Raw genomic sequence first — 19959 nt, 5'->3', positions numbered from 1 at the left:
TTGAAAGATTTGGCCGCTTGGAGAAATTTTTGGAGGTTGTTGTCGTGATCCTGCTGGTCGTGACCGCAGATGGTGATGTTATCCAGATATGGGAACGTGGCCTTCAGTTGGCACTGGTCCATCATCCAGTCCATTGCCCTCTGGAAGACAGATACACCATTCGTGACACCAAAGGGGACGCGCAGGAATTGATAAAGCCTGCCGTCCGCCTCGAAGGCAGTGTAAGGGTGGTCCTCCCGGCGGATGGGGAGCTGATGGTAAGCGGACTTTAGGTCTATGGTCGAGTACACCTTGCACTGTGCTATCTGATTGACCATATCCGCGATGCGGGGTAGAGGGTACGCGTCGAGCTGTGTGAACCTATTGATGGTCTGGCTATAGTCCATGGCCATCCTATTCTTCTCCCCGTTCCGAACAACCACCACCTGCGCCCTCCAAGGACTTGTGCTTGCCTCAATGACCCCCTCCCTGAGCAGCCGCTGCACCTCCGACTTAATGAAAGCTCTGTCCCCCGCGCTGTACCTCCTGCTTTTAGTTGCCACAGGTTTACAGTCGGGGGTCAGGTTGGCAAACAGTGGTGGGGGAGGGATCCTGAGGGTGGAGAAGCCGCAAGTGGTGTCGGTAGTGTGGCAGTTGGCATGATGTTGGGTGGGATGCGCGGGTCGATGTGTGTGTGTGGTCAGTAGCGGGGTATGTGACATATCTCTACAAAACAGGGGATTTATGACAGTAATTGGTGGGAGGGGCCCATCATACTTCATTGTCACGCTTTTCAGGTGGCTCTGGAAGTCCAACCCCAACAGCACAGGGGCACACAGTTGAGGCAAGACCAGTAACGTAAAGTCCCGATATTCTGTGCCCTGCACCACTAGTGTCGCTACACAACCCCCCCCGGATGTCTGTTGTATGCGACCTGGAGGCCATCGTGACCCTCCGACTTACCGGCCGTATCATGAGTCCACAATGCTGCCACCGTGGCCAGGTGGATAAAACTCTCCGTGCTGCCTGTGTCAAACAGGCAGCTTGTCCTGTGCCCCTCCACCAGGATGTCCATCATTGACCTTGCGAGCTGGTGGGGAGCGCTTTGGTCGAGGGTCACGGAAGCCAGGGTGGGGTCGCTGTCTTGGTCCGGCGTGGTGGGGTGCCCCGTGAGCACCCGTTGGTCGTAGGCGGTGGGAGGTGGCGCCGACCAAGATGGCCGCCCCCACGTCTCGCACGTGGTGGTGGCGTGCAGGGAAGATGGCGGCAAGGAAGATGGCGGCCCCCATGTCTCGCACGTGGTGGCAGTGTGCAGGGAAGATGGCGACCCCCACGTCTCGCACGCGGCGCTGCTCGATCCCACTCGCGGTTGTGACTTACAGACCTTGGCGAAGTGGCCCTTCTTTCCGCAGCTGGAGCAGGTAGCTTGTTGGGCCGCGCAGCGTTTCCGGGGGTGCTTCTCCAGTCCGCAGAAGTAGCACTTTGCGGACTCATGACTGGCGGCAGCCGAGGTCGATTCGCCGGCAGTTTGCGGGGTCTGCGGCACCCACGAGGCCATCGGGGGATTGCGTGCCTGGAGAGCCTCGGAGTTATGCAGAGCGGCCTCCAGCGTATCAGCCAGCTCCATCGCCGAATTTAGGGTAAGATCGGCTTTTTCCAGCAGCCGCTGGTGCACGTACACTGACCTGGTCCCTGTGACGAAGGCGTCTCTCACTAGGAGTTCTGCATGCTGCGCCGCCGTCAGCTCCTGGCAATTGCAGGTTCGCACGAGCGTCCGTAGGGCCTGGATGAACTCAGCACTCGATTCCCCGGACCGTTGTTGCCGTGTCGCTAAACGGTGCCGAGCATAGACGCTGTTTATCAGCCGCAGGTATTGTCTTTTGAGTGCGTTCATTGCACCGTCGTAGTTCGGCTGGTCTCTGATCAGCGAATAGACCCGTGGACTGACCCTGGAGAGTAGAACTCTGCGCTTCGCTACGGGGTCAGTCGCTTTAATCTCCCCTAGATACGCTTTGAAGCAGGCTAGCCAGAGTTCGAAAGCGTTTCCAGCTTCAGGTGTTTGCGGATTGAGGTCTAATTTTTCTGGTCTCAGAGCCTGTTCCATGTTTTAAAACGTACAGCGAATAAAATTGAAGCACCTTCAATTACTCCAAAAGACTGAGGTTTGGTAAAATACTGAAAGGATTTTATTCGCTGTACAATACGACCTCCACAGTGAGTGTCTGCCCCTGGAATGAGGGGGAGGGGCAAGGCGAACACCTTTATACAGGACTCTGTGGGAGGAGCCACAGGGGCAGTCAGCAGAGGGGTGTGTCTAGACCGGTAACCGAGTTACAACATATATACATGGTTTACCACAGTGGGTATAAAAATAGCTGTTTTATGATAGCTGCCATCCTTCTCTGTCTTTATTTTCTTACCAAGTAGTAGAGTCTCTTCCACTTGTGCATTCCTCATATAAATAAAAAGCTAAACAGTAGTTGGAACAAAATCCATCACTCACGCCAAAAATGGTTTCGTCAGTAACGCTGAATCTTCAGCCCTCTGTACAAGTGCCATGTGAAAAGTAAAGATGGTGCTAAAAATAGCTTTATCTGTAAATTTGCAAATTAAAATCTGGGCCTACCTTTTGTTGGCTAGAACTCCCTTCACACTATAAATTGCCCTGATGGTGATTAAAGGTGTCCTAGATGGGAACACACTATCAAAAAAAAACAAAAAAGATACAATGCAGAATGATATCTGCAAGCTTGTTACCAGCTGACTTAAACTAACCAATGAGAACAGCCTCACTGGAATGACATCACTAAACATCAATCCTGTATATGAGTCCACCTGTGAGGCAACTTTCAGGGATCTGTGGACATGTACCCCCAGATCCCTCTGCTCCTCCACACTACCAAGTATCCTGCCACTTACTTTGTACTCTGCCTTGGAGTTTGTCCTTCCAAAGTGTACCGCCTCACACTTCTCCAGGTTGAACTCCATCTGCCACTTCTCAGCCCACTTCTGCATTCTATCAATGTCTGTCTGCAATCTTTGACAATCCTCGACACTATCTACAACACCACCAACCTTTGTGTCGTCTGCAAACTTGCCAACCCACCCTTCTACCCCAACATCCAGGTCATTAATAAAAATCACAAAAAGTAGAGGTTCCAGAATAGATCCTTGTGGGACACTACTAGTCACAGTCCTCCAATCTAAATGCACTCCCTCCACCACGTCCCTCTGCCTTCTACAGGCAAGCCAATTCTGAATCCACCTGGCCAAACTTCCCTGGATCCCATGCCTTCTGACCTTCTGAATAAGCCTACCGTGTGGAACCTTGTCAAATGCCTTACTAAAATCCATATAGATCACATCCACTGCACTACCCTCATCTATATGCCTGGTCACCTCCTCAAAGAACTCTATCAGGCTTGTTAGACACGATCTGCCCTTCACAAAGCCATGCTGACTGTCCCTGATCAGACCATGGTTCTCTAAATGCCCAGACATCCTATCTCTAAGAATCTTTTCCAACAGCTTTCCCACCACAGACGTAAGGCTCACTGGTCTATAATTACCCGGACTATCCCTACTACCTTTTTTGAACAAGGGGACAACATTCGCCTCCCTCCAATCCTCCAGTACCATTCCCATGGACAACGAGGACATAAAGATCCTAGCCAGAGGCTCAGGAATCTCTTCCCTCGCCTCGTGGAGCAGCCTGGGGAAGATTCCATCAGGCCCCGGGGACTTATCCATCCTAATATATTTTAACAACTCCAGCACCTCCTCTCCCTTAATATCAACATGCTCCGAACATCAACCTCACTCATGTTGTCCTCACCATCATCAAGTTCCCTCTCATTGGTGAATACTGAAGAGAAGTATTCATTGAGGACCTCGCTCACTTCCATAACCTCCAGGCGCATCTTCCCACCTTTATCTCTAATCGGTCCTACCTTCACTCCTGTCATCCTTTTGTTCTTCACATAATTGAAAAATGCCTTGGGGTTTTCCTTTACCCTACTCGCCAAGGCCTTCTCATGCCCCCTTCTTGCTCTTCTCAGCCCCTTCTTAAGCTCCTTTCTTGCTTCCCTATGTTCCTCAGTAGACCCATCTGATCCTTGCTTCCTAAACCTCATGTATGCTGCCTTCTTCCACCTGACTAGATTTTCTACCTCACTTGTCACCCATGGTTCCTTCACCCTACCATTCTTTATCTTCCTCACCGGTACAAATTTATCCCTAACATCCTGCAAGAGATCTCTAAACATCGACCACATGTCCATAGTACATTTCCCTGCAAAAACATCATCCCAATTCACACCCGCAAGTTCTAGCCTTATAGCCTCATAATTTGCCCTTCTCCAATTAAAAATTTTCCTGTCCTCTCTGATTCTTTCCTTTTCCATGATAATGCTAAAGGCCAGGGAGCGGTGGTCACTGTCCCCTAGATGCTCACCCACTGAGAGATTTGTGATGTCTTATGGGGAAAAGGCAGGAGATTGGATTGAAGGGGAAATGGATCAGGCCTGATGAAATGGTGGAGCAGATTTGATGGGCTAAATGGCTTAATTCTACTCCTATATCTTATGAGCTTATGGAATCACATGGCAATTTGGGTGACAACAGTTTACCGTAGAGTAACTTAGAAATGCAAGGTCCTAGTCTTCTATTCTGCTCATTAGCTAATTAGGATTTGACCTCAGACAGAGGGGCTGGGATCATTCTGAGATGTGAAATTGCAGCAGGAAGCAAGTAACACTTTTTTTTTGTTTGACCCCTACCTAAGGTCAGGCCAACTTGTGTTTGCAATGTTCTTCATTTGTGGAGACCTTGTTGGGTGAATTCTGATGATCGCAATGTAAAACAGTCCTGCTTCTGGTTACTTGAAAATGTGGCACAGGAATCAATTGAAGCAGTTAATATGCAACTGAATTTAGATGGTTTGTTTAGAACCTGCAGGCGGGGGTTTTCTGAGAGTAAGCAGATGGGCTTGTATGTATCTGCTAATGTGATAATTTTAATCTTTCACTTTAGACTTATAGAGTTTACGGAATGCATAAATGCACTTTGAACATTCTTTCTTAAATTCAAAGGTTTCTTTCTTAAATTCACAGTGATAAATAAAGTATTTGGTGCTCTCACCCAAAAACATGCCAGTTTAATAGAATTGATAGAAGTTAACAGTGAAAATATTGATGTTAATCGTTGCCCTTACAATTACCCATTGAGCAGACCAATTATCATTCCTGTGGCATGGGATTCATACAAAATCACAAAAACATGTGTTCACTGAGTCATCCTCCACTATCATTGTATTTTACAGATTTTCATCATGAGATTATATAGGGACTTGAATTTACATGTCATCCAAAAGATGGCATTTCTGACAATGCCAAGTCCAGGTTGCTTGTCCAGTCTGTTAGCCCATGGTCTTGTGGGTCAGGAGAAAGTGTCACCATTCCATTAATCTTGTGTAGCTAATTTGGAGGAGTTGGTTACAAAATGTGACCAATTAACAAGGTGCAAGGAAAATAGAATCTCTACGTTCCTTTATTACATTGATTCAATTTGATTTTATACCAGTCATTGGTGTTTCCATGTTTTACGATGCATTGCTCTAACAGGAATAGAATGTGATGCAAGTATTATTTGAAATATCTCTGTAAAACATCAGTGTACTGTTTAGGACTGACTAAGAATTTATTGTTTGAGCTAATTGCATTTTACAGCTTGTCTCTTTGAAGCGCTAAAATATGATTTTCGGCACTTTAGAAGCATTAGTGGTCAGGTCTGAGGCTTTTAGCATGTTATTTTTTTCAATGCCACTGGGAAATGGCTATCTCAGACCATACCCTGCACACATATCGTTCACTGAATATGCAGTATTGAAATATTAAATTGGTTATGAAAGATATTGATGATCAAGCTGTTTCTAGAACTATTAAAACTCACTTAGGATTTGATTCAGTTGAGGCTTATTTGGAGAGTGTACCTTGATAATTGTGTGTGAAATAGATAACAGTAAACCATATCATAATAAATATGTTTTCTTCTCGATTCTGGCATTTTTTTTTATCTTCACTGATTATAAAGTAAAAATTCATAGTAAGTGGCATTTCTTTGGCAGCTGTGTTGTGAAGGCACTGGACTATACTGTAACTTGGTTTATTTTTGTATGCTTCACTTGGAAGTTAATCTTTCTTTTAAATTTTATTACAGGAATGGCAGAACTCAATTCAGAAAAATGCCGGTCTGGCATTTATTGAACTTGTAAACGAAGGAAGGTAAGGTTATTTAAGTAGTTTAGTTATTAAGTACAGATCTTTACCAGGTGAAGCTGATTCATGGTTAATAAAGGATTTGCAAGATATTCACAGACATTCTTGTATTTATTTTGAGAACACTGCTAGTAGATTGTACATTTTACAGTTAATAACAACTGCATCGTTTATTAGAAATAGATGAATGTGATTACTGTTTCATAGTAACTTTTACCATGTACTCCATCAATGAAAAGTAAAGTTTGTCCTTAAATATCTGCCAGGCCAGACTACAGAGCAAATATTATTTCCTGAGTTATGACACTGTGTTCAGGCCACAAAAAGCAGAACCACTTTTTGGGCCTTATTTTCTAATTACTTTTTAAGAATAAACAAATAAAAAATAGATCTCTTAGTCATCTATAGTATTTCATACCTAAACTTCTCAATTAGTGTTATACATGTAAATTGTATCATTTTGTGGTTGCCCTGTCCCAAGGAAAAAACATTTTTTTCAAAAAAAATGTTTTTACTGTGTTTGTGTAATGTCAGTTTTGAGTTTTTTATGAAATCGTTTTGGGTGACTTTATTTCCAATTAGAAAAATTAGCATGGAACAAGACCATGTAAATGTATTAAGCTGTGGAAGAGTGAATCTGTTTTATTGTAAGTTTGGCAGCAGTGGGTGTGGAAAGTTAGCTTGGGATAGGATAGGAGGGAAGCTATGGGGTTTGCTTTTCAATTTGTTCTAGTGGCCAGTGTAAAGTAACATGGGTTTTGGATTACATTATGAAGACCTGGCCTGTTATTATTTCTCATTATATGGTCTTGACCTGTTTTGACCTTTTGCAAAAGAATTTGGCCCTTGATTAATGTTTTATGAGCACTGATAACATGTAGATTCTGAGCTCATAAGTGAGTTGGTAAGGTCCATCTGGATTAGATGTTAATCATTAACTAATCAATTAGTGATGAAGAAGTGTAAACAATTACCAACTATGTTTTTTGTGATGAGCTGTGCTGAGGGAGTACCGTAAGGCCTTCCACTAAATTCATGTGGTTAAATAATCCAATCAGGAATTATTTTAACAGGACTAATGGAGTGATCCCATAATTATTCTGAACTTCACATGTTGATGGAGAATAGCCAATCTTAAATTGGGAGGAAATGATATGGTGAACTTGTATTTGCTAATGTCCTTGTGCCCATGTAATTCAAGAGGCAACCAAGTACCTCCATAGCTAGTTTTTCATTGTTATCCACCAAACACCTAAATCACAACGGTCCATTTATGATGTTGGTAATAAACCACTCATTAAATTTAACAATCCACAGTTGAACATTAAGGTTAGAGTTTCCTGCAGCTTCTTCCCAATAATCCATCTGTATTGAGAAAATGTCAGGACTGACTATGACATTTTATTTATTTCTGAGTGGATTATACTTAAATACTTTTAAGTAAGACAATAGTATAATTGTCTTTGTTTTATACACAAAATCACTGAAGGTTAAAAGGATATTATTTGAATTTTTTGAATCTACAGTGGCATGCAAAAGTTTGGGCACCCCTGGTCAAAATCTCTGTTACTGTGAATAGCTAAGTGGGTAAAAGATAACCTGATTTCCAAAAGGCATAAAGTTAAAGATGACACATTTCTTTAATATTTTAAGCAAGATTACTTTTTTATTTCCATCTTTTACAGTTTCAAAATAACAAAAGAGGAAAAGGGCCCGAAGCAAAAGTTTGGGCACCCTGCATGATCAGTACTTAGTAACACCCCCCTGTGGCAATTATCGCAGCTTGTGAACGCTTTTTGTAGCCAGCTAAGAGTCTTTCAATTCTTGTTTGGGGGATTTTCGCCCATTCCTCCTTGCAAAAGGCTTCTAGTTCAGTGAGATTCTTGGGCCGTCTTGCATGCACTGCTCTTTTGAGGTCTATCCACAGATACTCAATGATGTTTAGGTCGGAAGACTGTGAAGGCCATGGCAAAACCTTCAGCTTGTGCCTCTTGAAGCAGTCCATTGTGGATTTTGAGGTGTGTGTGGGATCATTACCCTGTTGTAGAAGCCATCCTCTTTTCATCTTCAGCTGTTTTACAGATGGTGTGATGTTTGCCTCCAGAATTTACTGGTATTTAATAGAATTCATTCTTCCCTCTACCAGTGAAATGTTCCCCGTGCCACTGGCTGCAACACAAGCCCAAAGCATGATTGATCCACCCCCGTGCTTAACAGTTGGAGAGGTGTTCTTTTCATGAAATTCTGCACCCTTTTTTTCTCCAAAGATACCTTTGCTCGTTGCGGCCAAAAAGTTCTATTTTAACTTCATCATTCCACAGGACTTGTTTCCAAAATGCATCAGGCTTGCTTAGATGTTCCTTTGCAAACTTCTGACGCTGAATTTTGTGGTGAGGACGCAGGAAAGGTTTTCTTCTGATGACTCTTCCATGAAGGTCATATTTGTGCAGGTGTTGCTGCACAGTAGAACAGTGCACCACCACTTCAGAGTCTGCTAAATCTTCCTGAAGGTCTTTTGCAGTCAAACGGGGGTTTTGATTTGCCTTTCTAGCAATCCTACAAGCAGTTCTCTTGGAAAGTTTTCTTGGTCTTCCAGACCTCAACCTGACCTCCACCGTTCCTGTTAACTGCCATTTCTTAATTACATTACAAACTGAGGAAACAGCTACCTGAAAACACTTCGCTATCTTCTTATAGCCTTCTCCTGCTTTGTGGGCATCACTTATTTTAATTTTCTGAGTGCTGGGCAGCTGCTCAGAGGAGCCCATGGCTGCTGATTGTTGGGACAAAGTTTGAGGAGTCAGGGTATTTATAAAGCTTTGAAATTTGCATCAGCTGGCCTTTCCTAATAATGACTGTGAACAAGCCATAGCCCTAACAAGCTAATTAAGGTCTGAGACCTTGGTAAAAGTTATCTGAGAGCTCAAATCTCTTGGGGTGCCCAAACTTTTGCATGGTGCTCCTTTCCTTTTTTTCACTCTAAAATTGTACAAAGGAAAAATAATACACTAATCTTGCTTAAAATGTTGAAAAGAATGTTTCACAGTAACAGAAATTTTGACCAGGGGTGTCCAAACTTTTGTATATCAACAGCTGCAAGCAAGTTGCATGGGGAAATGAATCGATAGGCTTTGCTGCACTAAGAACAGCTTATAGCTTAGAGTTTTAAACTCGTTAAATGCACTAACTCAGCTACGATATTGGAAAGGATGGCTGAAACTTGTAATCACATTTGAGGTTCCATGAAATGTGAAGATTGCTCTTATTCTGTCAGTCAAATGGAATTGTGAATTTAAATTAGATGTCAAAAGAAATTATTTTGAAACATTAACAATTATTTGGAAGTATTGAAGCAAGTTGATCAGCAGTTACCATTTCTTCTACCATTAACACTTAATGGGTCATCATTAAGAAGGATTTTAACTAGATCAGGCATGTCAATGCTGTGCTGAAGAAGCAGAACAGATTTGGGTACTTTGCAGAGAATCTTGCCTTCTGATTGATCAAAGTATGTTTGTCAATACACCATAAGACATTGGAAAAGAATTAAGCTATTTGACCCATTGAGTCTGCTCTGCCATTCAATTATGTCTGATCCTTTTTTTTCCCCCTCCTCAGCCCCACTCCCTGGCTTTCTTCTTGTGACCTTTGATGCTATGGCGAATCAAGAGTCTATCAATCTTCACCTTAAATGCACCCAGCATAATTAGTAATACTCTTGTAAAGAATAGGATGGAATATTCATCTCTTTCTACTGTAATTGCAGCTGCGGCAATAGAAAAGAATGCCATAATAGATAATACACTTTGATCAGTGCCTTGTGGATGTGATATCTCCCCTTATCATTAACATTGTACTGTAATTAAAGTGACAGGCAACTGCAGTACAGCAACAATGTAGATGCAAGGAATCAGAAATGAAGGCACAAAATGCTGGAAATGCAGGTCAGGTGGCAGCAGTACAGAGAAGCAGAATAGCATAGAGCATAGATCAGTACAGCATAGGACCAGGCCCTTTGACACACTGTTTTGCTGATCCAACTAAATTAGTAATCATGTGGCCAACTAACTAATCCCCTCTGCCTACATAATGTCCATATATATACTTCCATTTTCCTCATATTCACATGCCTATCTAAATACCTCTTGAAAGTCTCTAATGTATCTGGCTCCACCACCACCCCAGGCAGTGCATTCCAGATACCCCCCACTCTATTTTTTAAAAAAAAAACAACTTGCCCCTCATATCTCCTTTTGTAGACATTTAAACCCTGGGGATAAAAGGTACTGCCTGACTATCTGTGCCTCTCATAATCTTATAAAATTCAAATGGTTTCAAGTTTTCAAAGGTACATTTAATGTCAGAGAAATGTATACAATATACATCCTGAAATTCTTTTTCTTGGTAAACATCCACAAAAAGAGGAGTGCCCTAAAGAATGAATGATAGTTAAGTATTAGAACCCCAATATACCCCGTTCCCCCCACCCACACATAAGCAGCAGCAAAGCACCGACCCTCCCTCTCCCCCACCAACAAAAAAAAGCATCGGCACCCACCACCAGGCACTCAAGTGTGCAGCAAAGCATCAGTAAAGACACAGGCTTGCAATACCCGAAAGACTACTTGTTCACCCGGTAATTTGACATACCACAGGCTCTCTCTCTCCATAATAAGGGAAAAAGAGGTGTCCCTGTTTCACAACGAGAGGGGAGACATAACAAACAACTTGCTGATTTACGATGTTAAAGGTCTGTTGCATCACTTCTTCCAAGCTCTGTGCCCAAAGAACTTGGGTCTCTGGGCACAGAACCAGCAGCCAGCTTGCTGCTTTTGATCTTCTGTTTCCCATGACACACAAGTTTCCTGCAGCGGCACCGACCTCAAGTCTGCCCACCTCCAGAGCCACAAAATCCCAGAACCCCAAAGGCACGCTAGTCTTCTAGGCCGCATTCTTGGCATATTGAGTTGTGAGACCCTGGGAGTGATTTCCATTCCCGCAAAGAACCGAAGTCAGGGTCTTCAAAAGAACCCTGAAAGGGAAAAATAAAGATATTAAAGACACAAGTAGAGTTGTTTCCGAAGATGCAAGCAAAGGAGTTGCCATTAAGTGCCATCATTCTCCTAAGCTCCTCCTTGACACTTCTGTCAGATCTCCCCTCAGCCTCTTCCGGTCCAGAGAAAACAACCCAGTTCTTCCAATCTGTTATAGCACATGCCCTCAGCATCCTAGTAAGGCTCTTTTCCACTCTCTCCAAAGCCTTGACATCCTTCCTATAATGGGGCAACTGGAACTGGATGCAATATACCAGATGCAGCCTAACTAGAGTTTTTTAAAGCTGCAACATAACTTTCTGACTTTTGAACTCATTGTCTCAACTAATAAAGACAAGTATGACATATCCCTTCTTCACCACCCTATCAATCAGTGTAGCCACTTTCAGGGAGATATGAACTTGGACTCCACGATTCCTCTGCTCATCAACACTGTTAAGCATCTTGCCCTCTTTACATTTGACTACTAAGGTGCAACATTTCACACTTTTCTGCATTAACCTCTACCTGTCATTTCTCTGCCCGTATTTGTAACTGATCTATATCCTGCTGTATTCTTTGCCAGTCTTGTACTCTATTGCACAACACCATCAATCTTTGTATCTTCTGCAAACTTACTATTCCAACCATCTACATTTTCAATCAGGTCATTTATATACATTGCAAACAACAGAGGACCCAGTATAGATCCTTGAAGAACACCACTAATCACAGACCCCCAGCTAGAATAAGTCTCTTCGATCACTACCCTCTGTCTTCTATAGAGAAGCCAGTTCTGAATCCAAGCAGCCAATTCACCATGAATCCCAAGCATCTTTATCTTCTGGATGAACCTTCCATGAGATACCTTGTCAAGCACCTTACTAAAATCCATATAAGCAACATCTACGACTCTACCTTCGTCAATCACCATCGTCACCTTGTCAAAAAAACTCACATCAAGTTAGTAAGACACAACTTGCCCCGCACAAAGCCATGCTTGCTCTCCCTCATCAGGCCATGGTTTTCCAAATGCTCATAAATTCTATCCATAACACTCTCCAGTAACTCTGATGTGAGACTCGTTGGTCTGTAGTTTCCAGGATTATCCCTGTTTACTATCTTGAATACTGGGATTACATCAGCTAATTACCAGTCCTCTGGGACCTTATCTGTGTCTGGGGAAGAGACGAAGATTTGTCAAGCCCCAACAATTTCTTTTCTTGCCTCTTGCAATAAACTAGGGTATATTCCATCAGGCCCTGGGGACTTACCACCTTAATGCTCTTTAAGAGACCCAACACATCCTTCTCCTTTACTTCAAAATGCCCTAGCATATTAATACGCTTGGCACTGATCTCCCTATTCTCCATGTCCATCTCCTTGGTAAATACCGATGTAAAGTATTCATTAAGGACCTCACCTACTTCCTCCACATCCAAGCAAATGTTCCCCCTTTACCCTTGAGTGGTCCTACCCTCTTCCTCTTGTCCTCTTGTTCTTGATGTACATTACCTGTCAGTAGGACGAGAAAAAGCCAGAAATTGAGTATGTTTTAAGTTGCATTGAAGGGATGAAACTGGACAGAACACTAGAAATCAACTTGGGCACCGGAAATGACAATGGCAAAAACTTGTCCTCTTACTAGCATCTAGGGGCCAAAACTGGATGAGCTAGCTCACAGCCTAGTCAGGTAACAGCCTGACATTGTCATTCTCAAAGAATCATATCTTACAGTCAATATCCCAAACACCACTATCTACATCCCTGGATATGTCTGTCCCCCGGCAGGGCAGAGAACGCAGACACACAGTGGTATTTAAGTGGAGGAAACTGTCCTGGGAATCCTCACCGTTAATTCCAGATCCCATGAAATCTCTTGGCACCTAGTTAAACTTGGCTAAGAAGCCTTTTGACTGCCCTCCCACCTGGCTGATGTTTCTCCATACAGCACACCACTTGGAAAAAAAACACTGAGAATGGCAGAGATGCAGAATGTACTCTGGGTGGGGTAACTCAGTAGCACAGATTCTGATCAAGCTAAACAAGAACTCAAAGAAATTGCTGCTAGATTGGGTCTGTGTCGGCTATTGAAGCCACCAACAAAATGGAAAAACCTACATGATCTTGTCATCATCAATTTATTTATCACAGATACATTTCTTTATAACATTATTTGTCAGCCTGACCACTGTACAGGCCTTATGGGAATGAAATTCCACATTCACAGTGAAAATGTGATTCATTGTTTTGTTTGGGGCTACTACCATCATATTAAATGGGGCAGTCTGTGAAGAGATGTAAGCGCTCAGGACTGCCTATTTGTAATGCTTGGGATCAACCCTGGTTCGATAAAGAATTCATGGGGCATACAAAGAGTAGTACCAGGTACAAGTCAGCTAAAAAGCACAACTGCTTCCAAGGTCAGTACAGTCAACAAAGATGTCTTAATGCATTTAAACGAACCATGGCTGCTTAAAAGCAAAGAAAACAACACAGTCTGTGGTCGGGAGGGTCCATGGAGAAAACCTCAGAGAAAGTGTGGGCGAAGATCAGGATTACAAGTGCGTTTAAGGAAATGAGGTTTTAAACTCCCTATACCGGTGATCTTGCTGGCGAACGTGCAGGCTCTGGTGAATAAAATTGATGATCTCAGAGCCAGGGTGCTGAATCAGAGGGACATTAGGACCGTGTGTGTCCTTTGTTTCATGGAATCCTGGTTAACCCCTTCCAAACCAGATGCAGCGATTCAGATTGATGGGTTTACTACACACCGTCTGGATAGATCTATAGTCTCTCAAAAGCAGAGGTGGAGGAGTATGCCTCATGATCAACTCTTCTTGGTGCACGAATATATCAGTGCTGTCCCAATTCCGCTCACCAGACCTGGAATATGTAGCATTAAAGTGTCATCCTTTTTACTTACCACAGGATTTCTCTGGGGTCATTCTGGTAGCAGTTTACATTCCACCTCAGGCCAATGTCAAGCAGTCTTTAGATGATCTGAGCAATGGGATCAACATGCACGAAACAATGCACCCTAACACCTTCATCGTTTTGGGAGATTAAGGCCAGTCTGAAAAAACCACTAAGCAATTACCATCAACAGATAACTTGCAATACCAGAGGAAACAACACACTGGACCATTGTGACACCACTATCAAGAATGCCTACCATGCTATTCTATGCCCTCACTTCAGGAAGTCTGATCACCTAGCTGTACTTTTAATCCTTGAGTATAGGCAGAGACTGAAGACTGCAGCACCAGTAGTGAGGACCAAAAAGGTTTGGACAAGGGAAGCACAGGAGCGCCTACAGGACTGCTTTCAATCAGTAGACTGGACTGTATTCAGGGATTCATCTTCGAATCTGGATGAGTATGCTGCAGTTATTACCAACGCCTGTGTGGATGAATGTGTGCCTAGAAAGACTTACTGTACATTCCCAAACCAAAAGCCGTGGATAAACCAGGAGGTACGTCGCCTGCTGAAGGCTAGATCTGTGGCATTCAAGTCTGGCAACCCAGGCCTGTACCAGAAAACCAGGTATGATTTGTGGAGGGCTATTTCAAGGATGAAGGGACAATTTCAAATGAGGTTGGAGGGGATATCAGATGCATGGCAACTCTGGCAGGGACTGTAAGACATTACTTCCTACAAAGTGAAACCCAATAGTATGATTGGCAGCGATGCTTCACAACCAGGTGAACTCGGCGCCTTCTATGCAAGCTTTGAAAGGGAGGACACAACTACAGCTGTGAAGATCCCTGCTGCACCTGATGACCCTGTGATCTCTGTCTCAGAGGCTGATGTTAGACTGTCTTTAAAGAGAGTGAACCCTCGCAAGGCAGAAGGTCCCTGGTAAGGCTCTGAAAACCTGTGCCAACCAACAAGCGGGAGTGTTCAAGGACATTTTCAACCTCTCACTACTACGGGCAGAAGTTTCCACTTGCTTCAAAAAGGCAACAATTATACCAGTGCCAAAGAAGAATAATGTGGGCTGCCTTAACAACTATCACCCGGTAGCACTCACATCGAGAGTGATGAAATGCTTTGAGAGGTTGGTTATGACTAGATTGAACTCCTGCCTTAGCAAGGACGTGGACCCATTGCAATTTGCCTATTGTCACAATAGGTCAATGGCAGACACAATCTCCATTGCTCTTCAGATGGCTTTAGACCACCTAGACCAGCGGTCCCCAACCACCGGACCGCAAAGCATGTGTTACCGGGCCGTGAGGAATTGATATGATTTGGCGATATGAGTCAGCTGCACCTTTTCTCATTCCCTGTCATGGCCACTGTTGAGCCATTACGTATGCGAGATCATTACCCGCGCGTCATCTGTGTCAACGCGGGAAGGAGATCAATTCCTTAAGCTTGCAAGTCACGGTGGGCTGAAAAGTGTGTTTGACATAACATCTCTGCCAGTATTCTGGGTCAAAGTCAAAGCTAAATATCCTGAGGCAGCCATGAAAGCACTGAAAATGTTGCTTCCATTTCCAACATCATATCGCTGTGAAGCGGAGTTTTCTGCAATGAATGCAACTAAAACTAAATTGCGGAATAGACTTGGACATAAGGAACCCCTTTGAGTATGGCTGTCTCCCATCACCCCTCGATAGGACCGTCTTGTTGCAGGAAAACAAGCCCAGGGCTCCCACTGATTCAGCGATATTGGTGTGTTGCAATGATTTTATATGTTCATACAGGGAAAATATGTGCTGTGTGTTTAATATCCAAACGTTACTTAAAATGTTATGATGCTATTGACTTATATAACCATATAACAATTACAGCACGGAAACAGGCCATCTCGGCCCTTCTAGTCTGTGCCAAATGCTACTCTCACCTAGTCCCACCGACCTGCACTCAGGCCACAACCCTCCATTCCTTTCCTGTCCATATACCTATCCAATTTTTCTTTAAATGATAATATCGAACCTGCTTCTGCCACTTCTACTGGAAGTTCATTCAACAGTTACTTCAAGCTCCCCGATCTCGCCTGATAATTGACTTATCACTATATTCACGTGAGGAAAATATGCGCTGTGTTTAATATTAAATTCGTTAGATAAACCCTTTTAGAAACGAAATTGAGTGTATTAGCCACTTATCACCTATATTCCAGTCGTGATTAACACTACCCCCCCCCCCCGAACAGAATCGCCGAAAACGATTTTCAGAAAAAAAATCGGCAGGTATACACATGCGCAGGTCACGCAAGTGCAATGGTGCCATGCAAGGCTTCATGGTCATTGTAGTCTTTCTCTGGGTAAACAACATATTTGACTGCTACTGTTGTCCGTTGGTAACCCTCCCCCTCACCCCCCACCCCCCACCCCCGGGTCGGCCGGTCCGCAAGAATATTGTCAATATTAAACCGGTCCGCAGTGCAAAAAAAGGGCTGGGGACCCCTGACCTAGACAACACAAACACCTACATCAAGATGCTGTTCATCGACTATAGCTCAGCATTTAATACCATCATTCCCACAATCCTGATTGAGAAGTTGCAGAACCTGGGCCTCTGTACCTCCCTCTGCAACTGGATCCTTGACTCCCTAACCGGAAGACCACAATCTGTGCGAATTGGGGATAACATCTCACCCTCGCTGACGATCAACACTGCCGCACCTCAGGGGTGTGTGCTTAGCCCACTGCTCTACTCTCTGTATGACTGTGTGGCTAGGCATAGCTCAAATACTATCTACAAATTTGCTGATGATACAACCATTGGTGGTAGAATCTCAGGTGGTGACGAGAGGGCATACAGGAGTGAGCTATGCCAACTAATGGAATGGTGCCGCAGCAACAACCTGGCACTCAATGTCAGTAAGATGAAAGAGCTGATTGTGGACTTCAGGAAGGGTAAGACGAAGGAACACATACCAATCTTCATAGAGGGATCAGAAGTAGAGAGAGTGAGCAACTTCAAATTCCTGGGTGTCAAGATATCTGAGGATCTAACCTGGTCCCAACACATTGATGTAGTCATAAAGAAGGCAAGACAGCTATACTTTATTAGGAGTTTGAAGCAATTTGGCATGTCAACAAATACACTCAAAAACTTCTATAGTTGTACCATGGAGAGCATTCTGACAGGCTGCATCACTGTCTGATATGGAGTGGCTACTGCACAGGACCGACAGAAGGTTGTAAATCTAGTCAGCTCCATCTTGGGCACTAGCTTACAAAGTATCCAGGACATATTTAGGGAGCGGTGTCTCAGAAAGGCAGCATACATTATTAAAGACCTCTAGCACCCTTTTCTCACTGTTATCATCAGGTAGGAAGTACAGAAGCCTGAAGGCACACACACATTGATTCAGGAACAGCTTCTTCCCCTCTGCTATCCGATTCCTGAATGGACTTTGAAGCTTTGGACACTACCTCACTTTTTTTCAAGTATACAGTATTTCTGTTTTTGCACATTTTTAATAATCTATTCAATATATGTAATTAATTTACTTGTTTAGTTATTATTATATTTTATTTATTATTATTTTCTCTCTCTGTGCTACATTATGTATTGCATTGAACTGCTGCTGCTAAGTTAACAAATTTCACGTCAGATGCCAGTGATAATAAACCTGATTCTGATAACCAAAAATCTTACTGGAGCAGACACCACATTCTCACTGCTGAGAGAGCCCAGCTCATCAGTGCAAGAGTGAAAGCTGAAGCATTTGCAAGAATTTTCAGCCAACAGTGCTGAGTAAATAATTTATCTCGGCCTCTTCAATTGGTCCCTTGCACCTTAAATGCCACTCTTCAGCCAAATTAATTCACTCCATGTGATATTAACAAATGGCTGAAGTTTTAATACTGCAAAGGCTATGGACCTTGACAATATTTCTGCAGACATGTTTCAGAATTTGCCACACTCTTGGCTAAGCCATTCCCTTACAGCAACACCAGCATCAGTACTGGCAATTCAGGCCTCTTTCAAGCTTTAGTCCAAAAGGTCAGGTGAGAAGAGCTGCTCTTGACGTCAGGGCAGTATTGATGGAGTATGCCATCAAGGGGCCTTTGCCAAATTGGGCTCAATGGGAATCAGAAGGAAAACTTTCTGCTGGTTGGAATCATACTTAACACAAAGGAAGGATGGTTGTGGTGGATGGAGGTCATTCATCTCAACCAGAGACTAACTGCAGCGGATCCTCAGAGAGGTATTCAAATTATCTTCAGATGCTTCATCATAAACTTTCTTCAGTCATGAGGTCAGATTTAGGGATATTTCCAGATAATTGCATAATGTTCAACATCATTTGCAACTCCTCAGTTAATGAAGTAGTCCACAACAAAATGCAGCAAGACCTGGAAAATATCCAGGACTCGACTGGTAGGTGGCAAGGAATATTCATGCCACTTATTTGCCATGCAGTGATATCCAACAAGAAAAAATCCATCTGCTGTCTCATTACATTCAGTCACATTACCACTACTTTCAAATAGTAATCTGGGATTACTATTGAAAAGAAAATGAAGTGGTCATATATGTACATAATGTGGCTATGAAGCAGGTTAGAGTCCTGCAGTACAAAATTGACTTACAAACTTTCAAAGTCTGTCCACTTCTTGAACCTCAGACAGGAGGGTGATGGAGTTGGCTGGATGAATGCAGCTTCAACAATACTCAAGAAAAAATTATCTTTAGCTTTATTTGTCATATGTACATCAAAACATTGAAACATAGAAAGATACTGTACAGAGAAATCCACTGTTTTGTGTCAACATCCGACACAGTCTGATGATATACTGGGCCCAGAAGTGTTGACCTCACAGCTGTTTTGATAGGCACACTATGCACAACTATTCATTTACTCCATCACTGACACACAGTAGCGTTAGTTAGTACCATCTACAGGAAGCACTACAGCAACTCACCAATACTCCAAATCCATGACCTCTACTAACTAGAAGAGCAAAGACAGCAAAAGCACAGAAACACCACCAACTGAAAGTTGTCCTCCTAGCCACACACCATCCTGCCTTGAAAGTATATATCGCTATTCCTTCACGGTTAATAGCTTAAAATCCTTGTACTTCCTTTCGAACGGTGTTGTGGACATATCCACACCTCAAGGACTGCAGCACTTCAAGAAGATAGCTCACCACTATCATCTTAAGCACTGCAGGGATTAGACAATTAAATGCTGGGTCAGCCTGTGAAGCCCACATTTTTGATATGAATTATAAAAACACTTAATGCCACTTTCTGAAATATCTTTCAGACATAGTAACTTCATGATTGAGCGCAGAGCAGACTCGAAGGCCAAGTGACCTAATTCTGTTCCTGTTTTGTGTCTGATTTCCTTAGGATACCTTCCCTCCCTATTGTTGAGCTTCAGGGATGGCTTCCTTACACTTCCTTCCCAGACTCTCTTGTGTGATGTTTTAATCAATTCTTCTGGCACAGAGTTTAATTCTTCTTGCTCTTTTTTTTTTTCTCCCCTTTCCCAATCCCTTCACATTAGCATCCATGATGCTCTTGATTATCTACAGATTTTCACGGTTTCCTGTTTCTTGGTCTTGGTTCATTTTGATTATGTATGTCCAATTATCTCTGCATCTTTCCCCTATGTCAAGATGGCCAGAGGGACCTTTGCCTCTTTCCTTGATCAAAGCCCAACAATATCCCTCTATCATCATTCTCCTCCACTTGGCTAA

At 43.3% G+C, this 19959-nt stretch overlaps 1 protein-coding gene across 2 annotated transcripts in view; it reads left to right on the top strand.

The window, feature by feature from the left end:
- The window catches only part of lrba (LPS-responsive vesicle trafficking, beach and anchor containing), an 803145-nt gene that overhangs the window by 240994 nt on the left and 542192 nt on the right, over nucleotides 1-19959 (top strand). For both annotated transcript variants that reach the window (XM_072256051.1, XM_072256050.1), the window contains exon 34: nucleotides 6196-6260. In XM_072256051.1, coding sequence (XP_072112152.1) covers nucleotides 6196-6260 — 65 coding nt within the window. The remainder of the gene's footprint in view (nucleotides 1-6195; nucleotides 6261-19959) is intronic.

This window comes from Mobula birostris, chromosome 4 (assembly GCF_030028105.1).
Source record: "Mobula birostris isolate sMobBir1 chromosome 4, sMobBir1.hap1, whole genome shotgun sequence".
Classification (NCBI taxonomy): Eukaryota; Metazoa; Chordata; class Chondrichthyes; order Myliobatiformes; family Myliobatidae; genus Mobula; species Mobula birostris.
The sequence above is the reverse complement of the archived record's forward strand: the minus strand, read 5'-3'. Positions and strand labels throughout refer to the sequence as shown.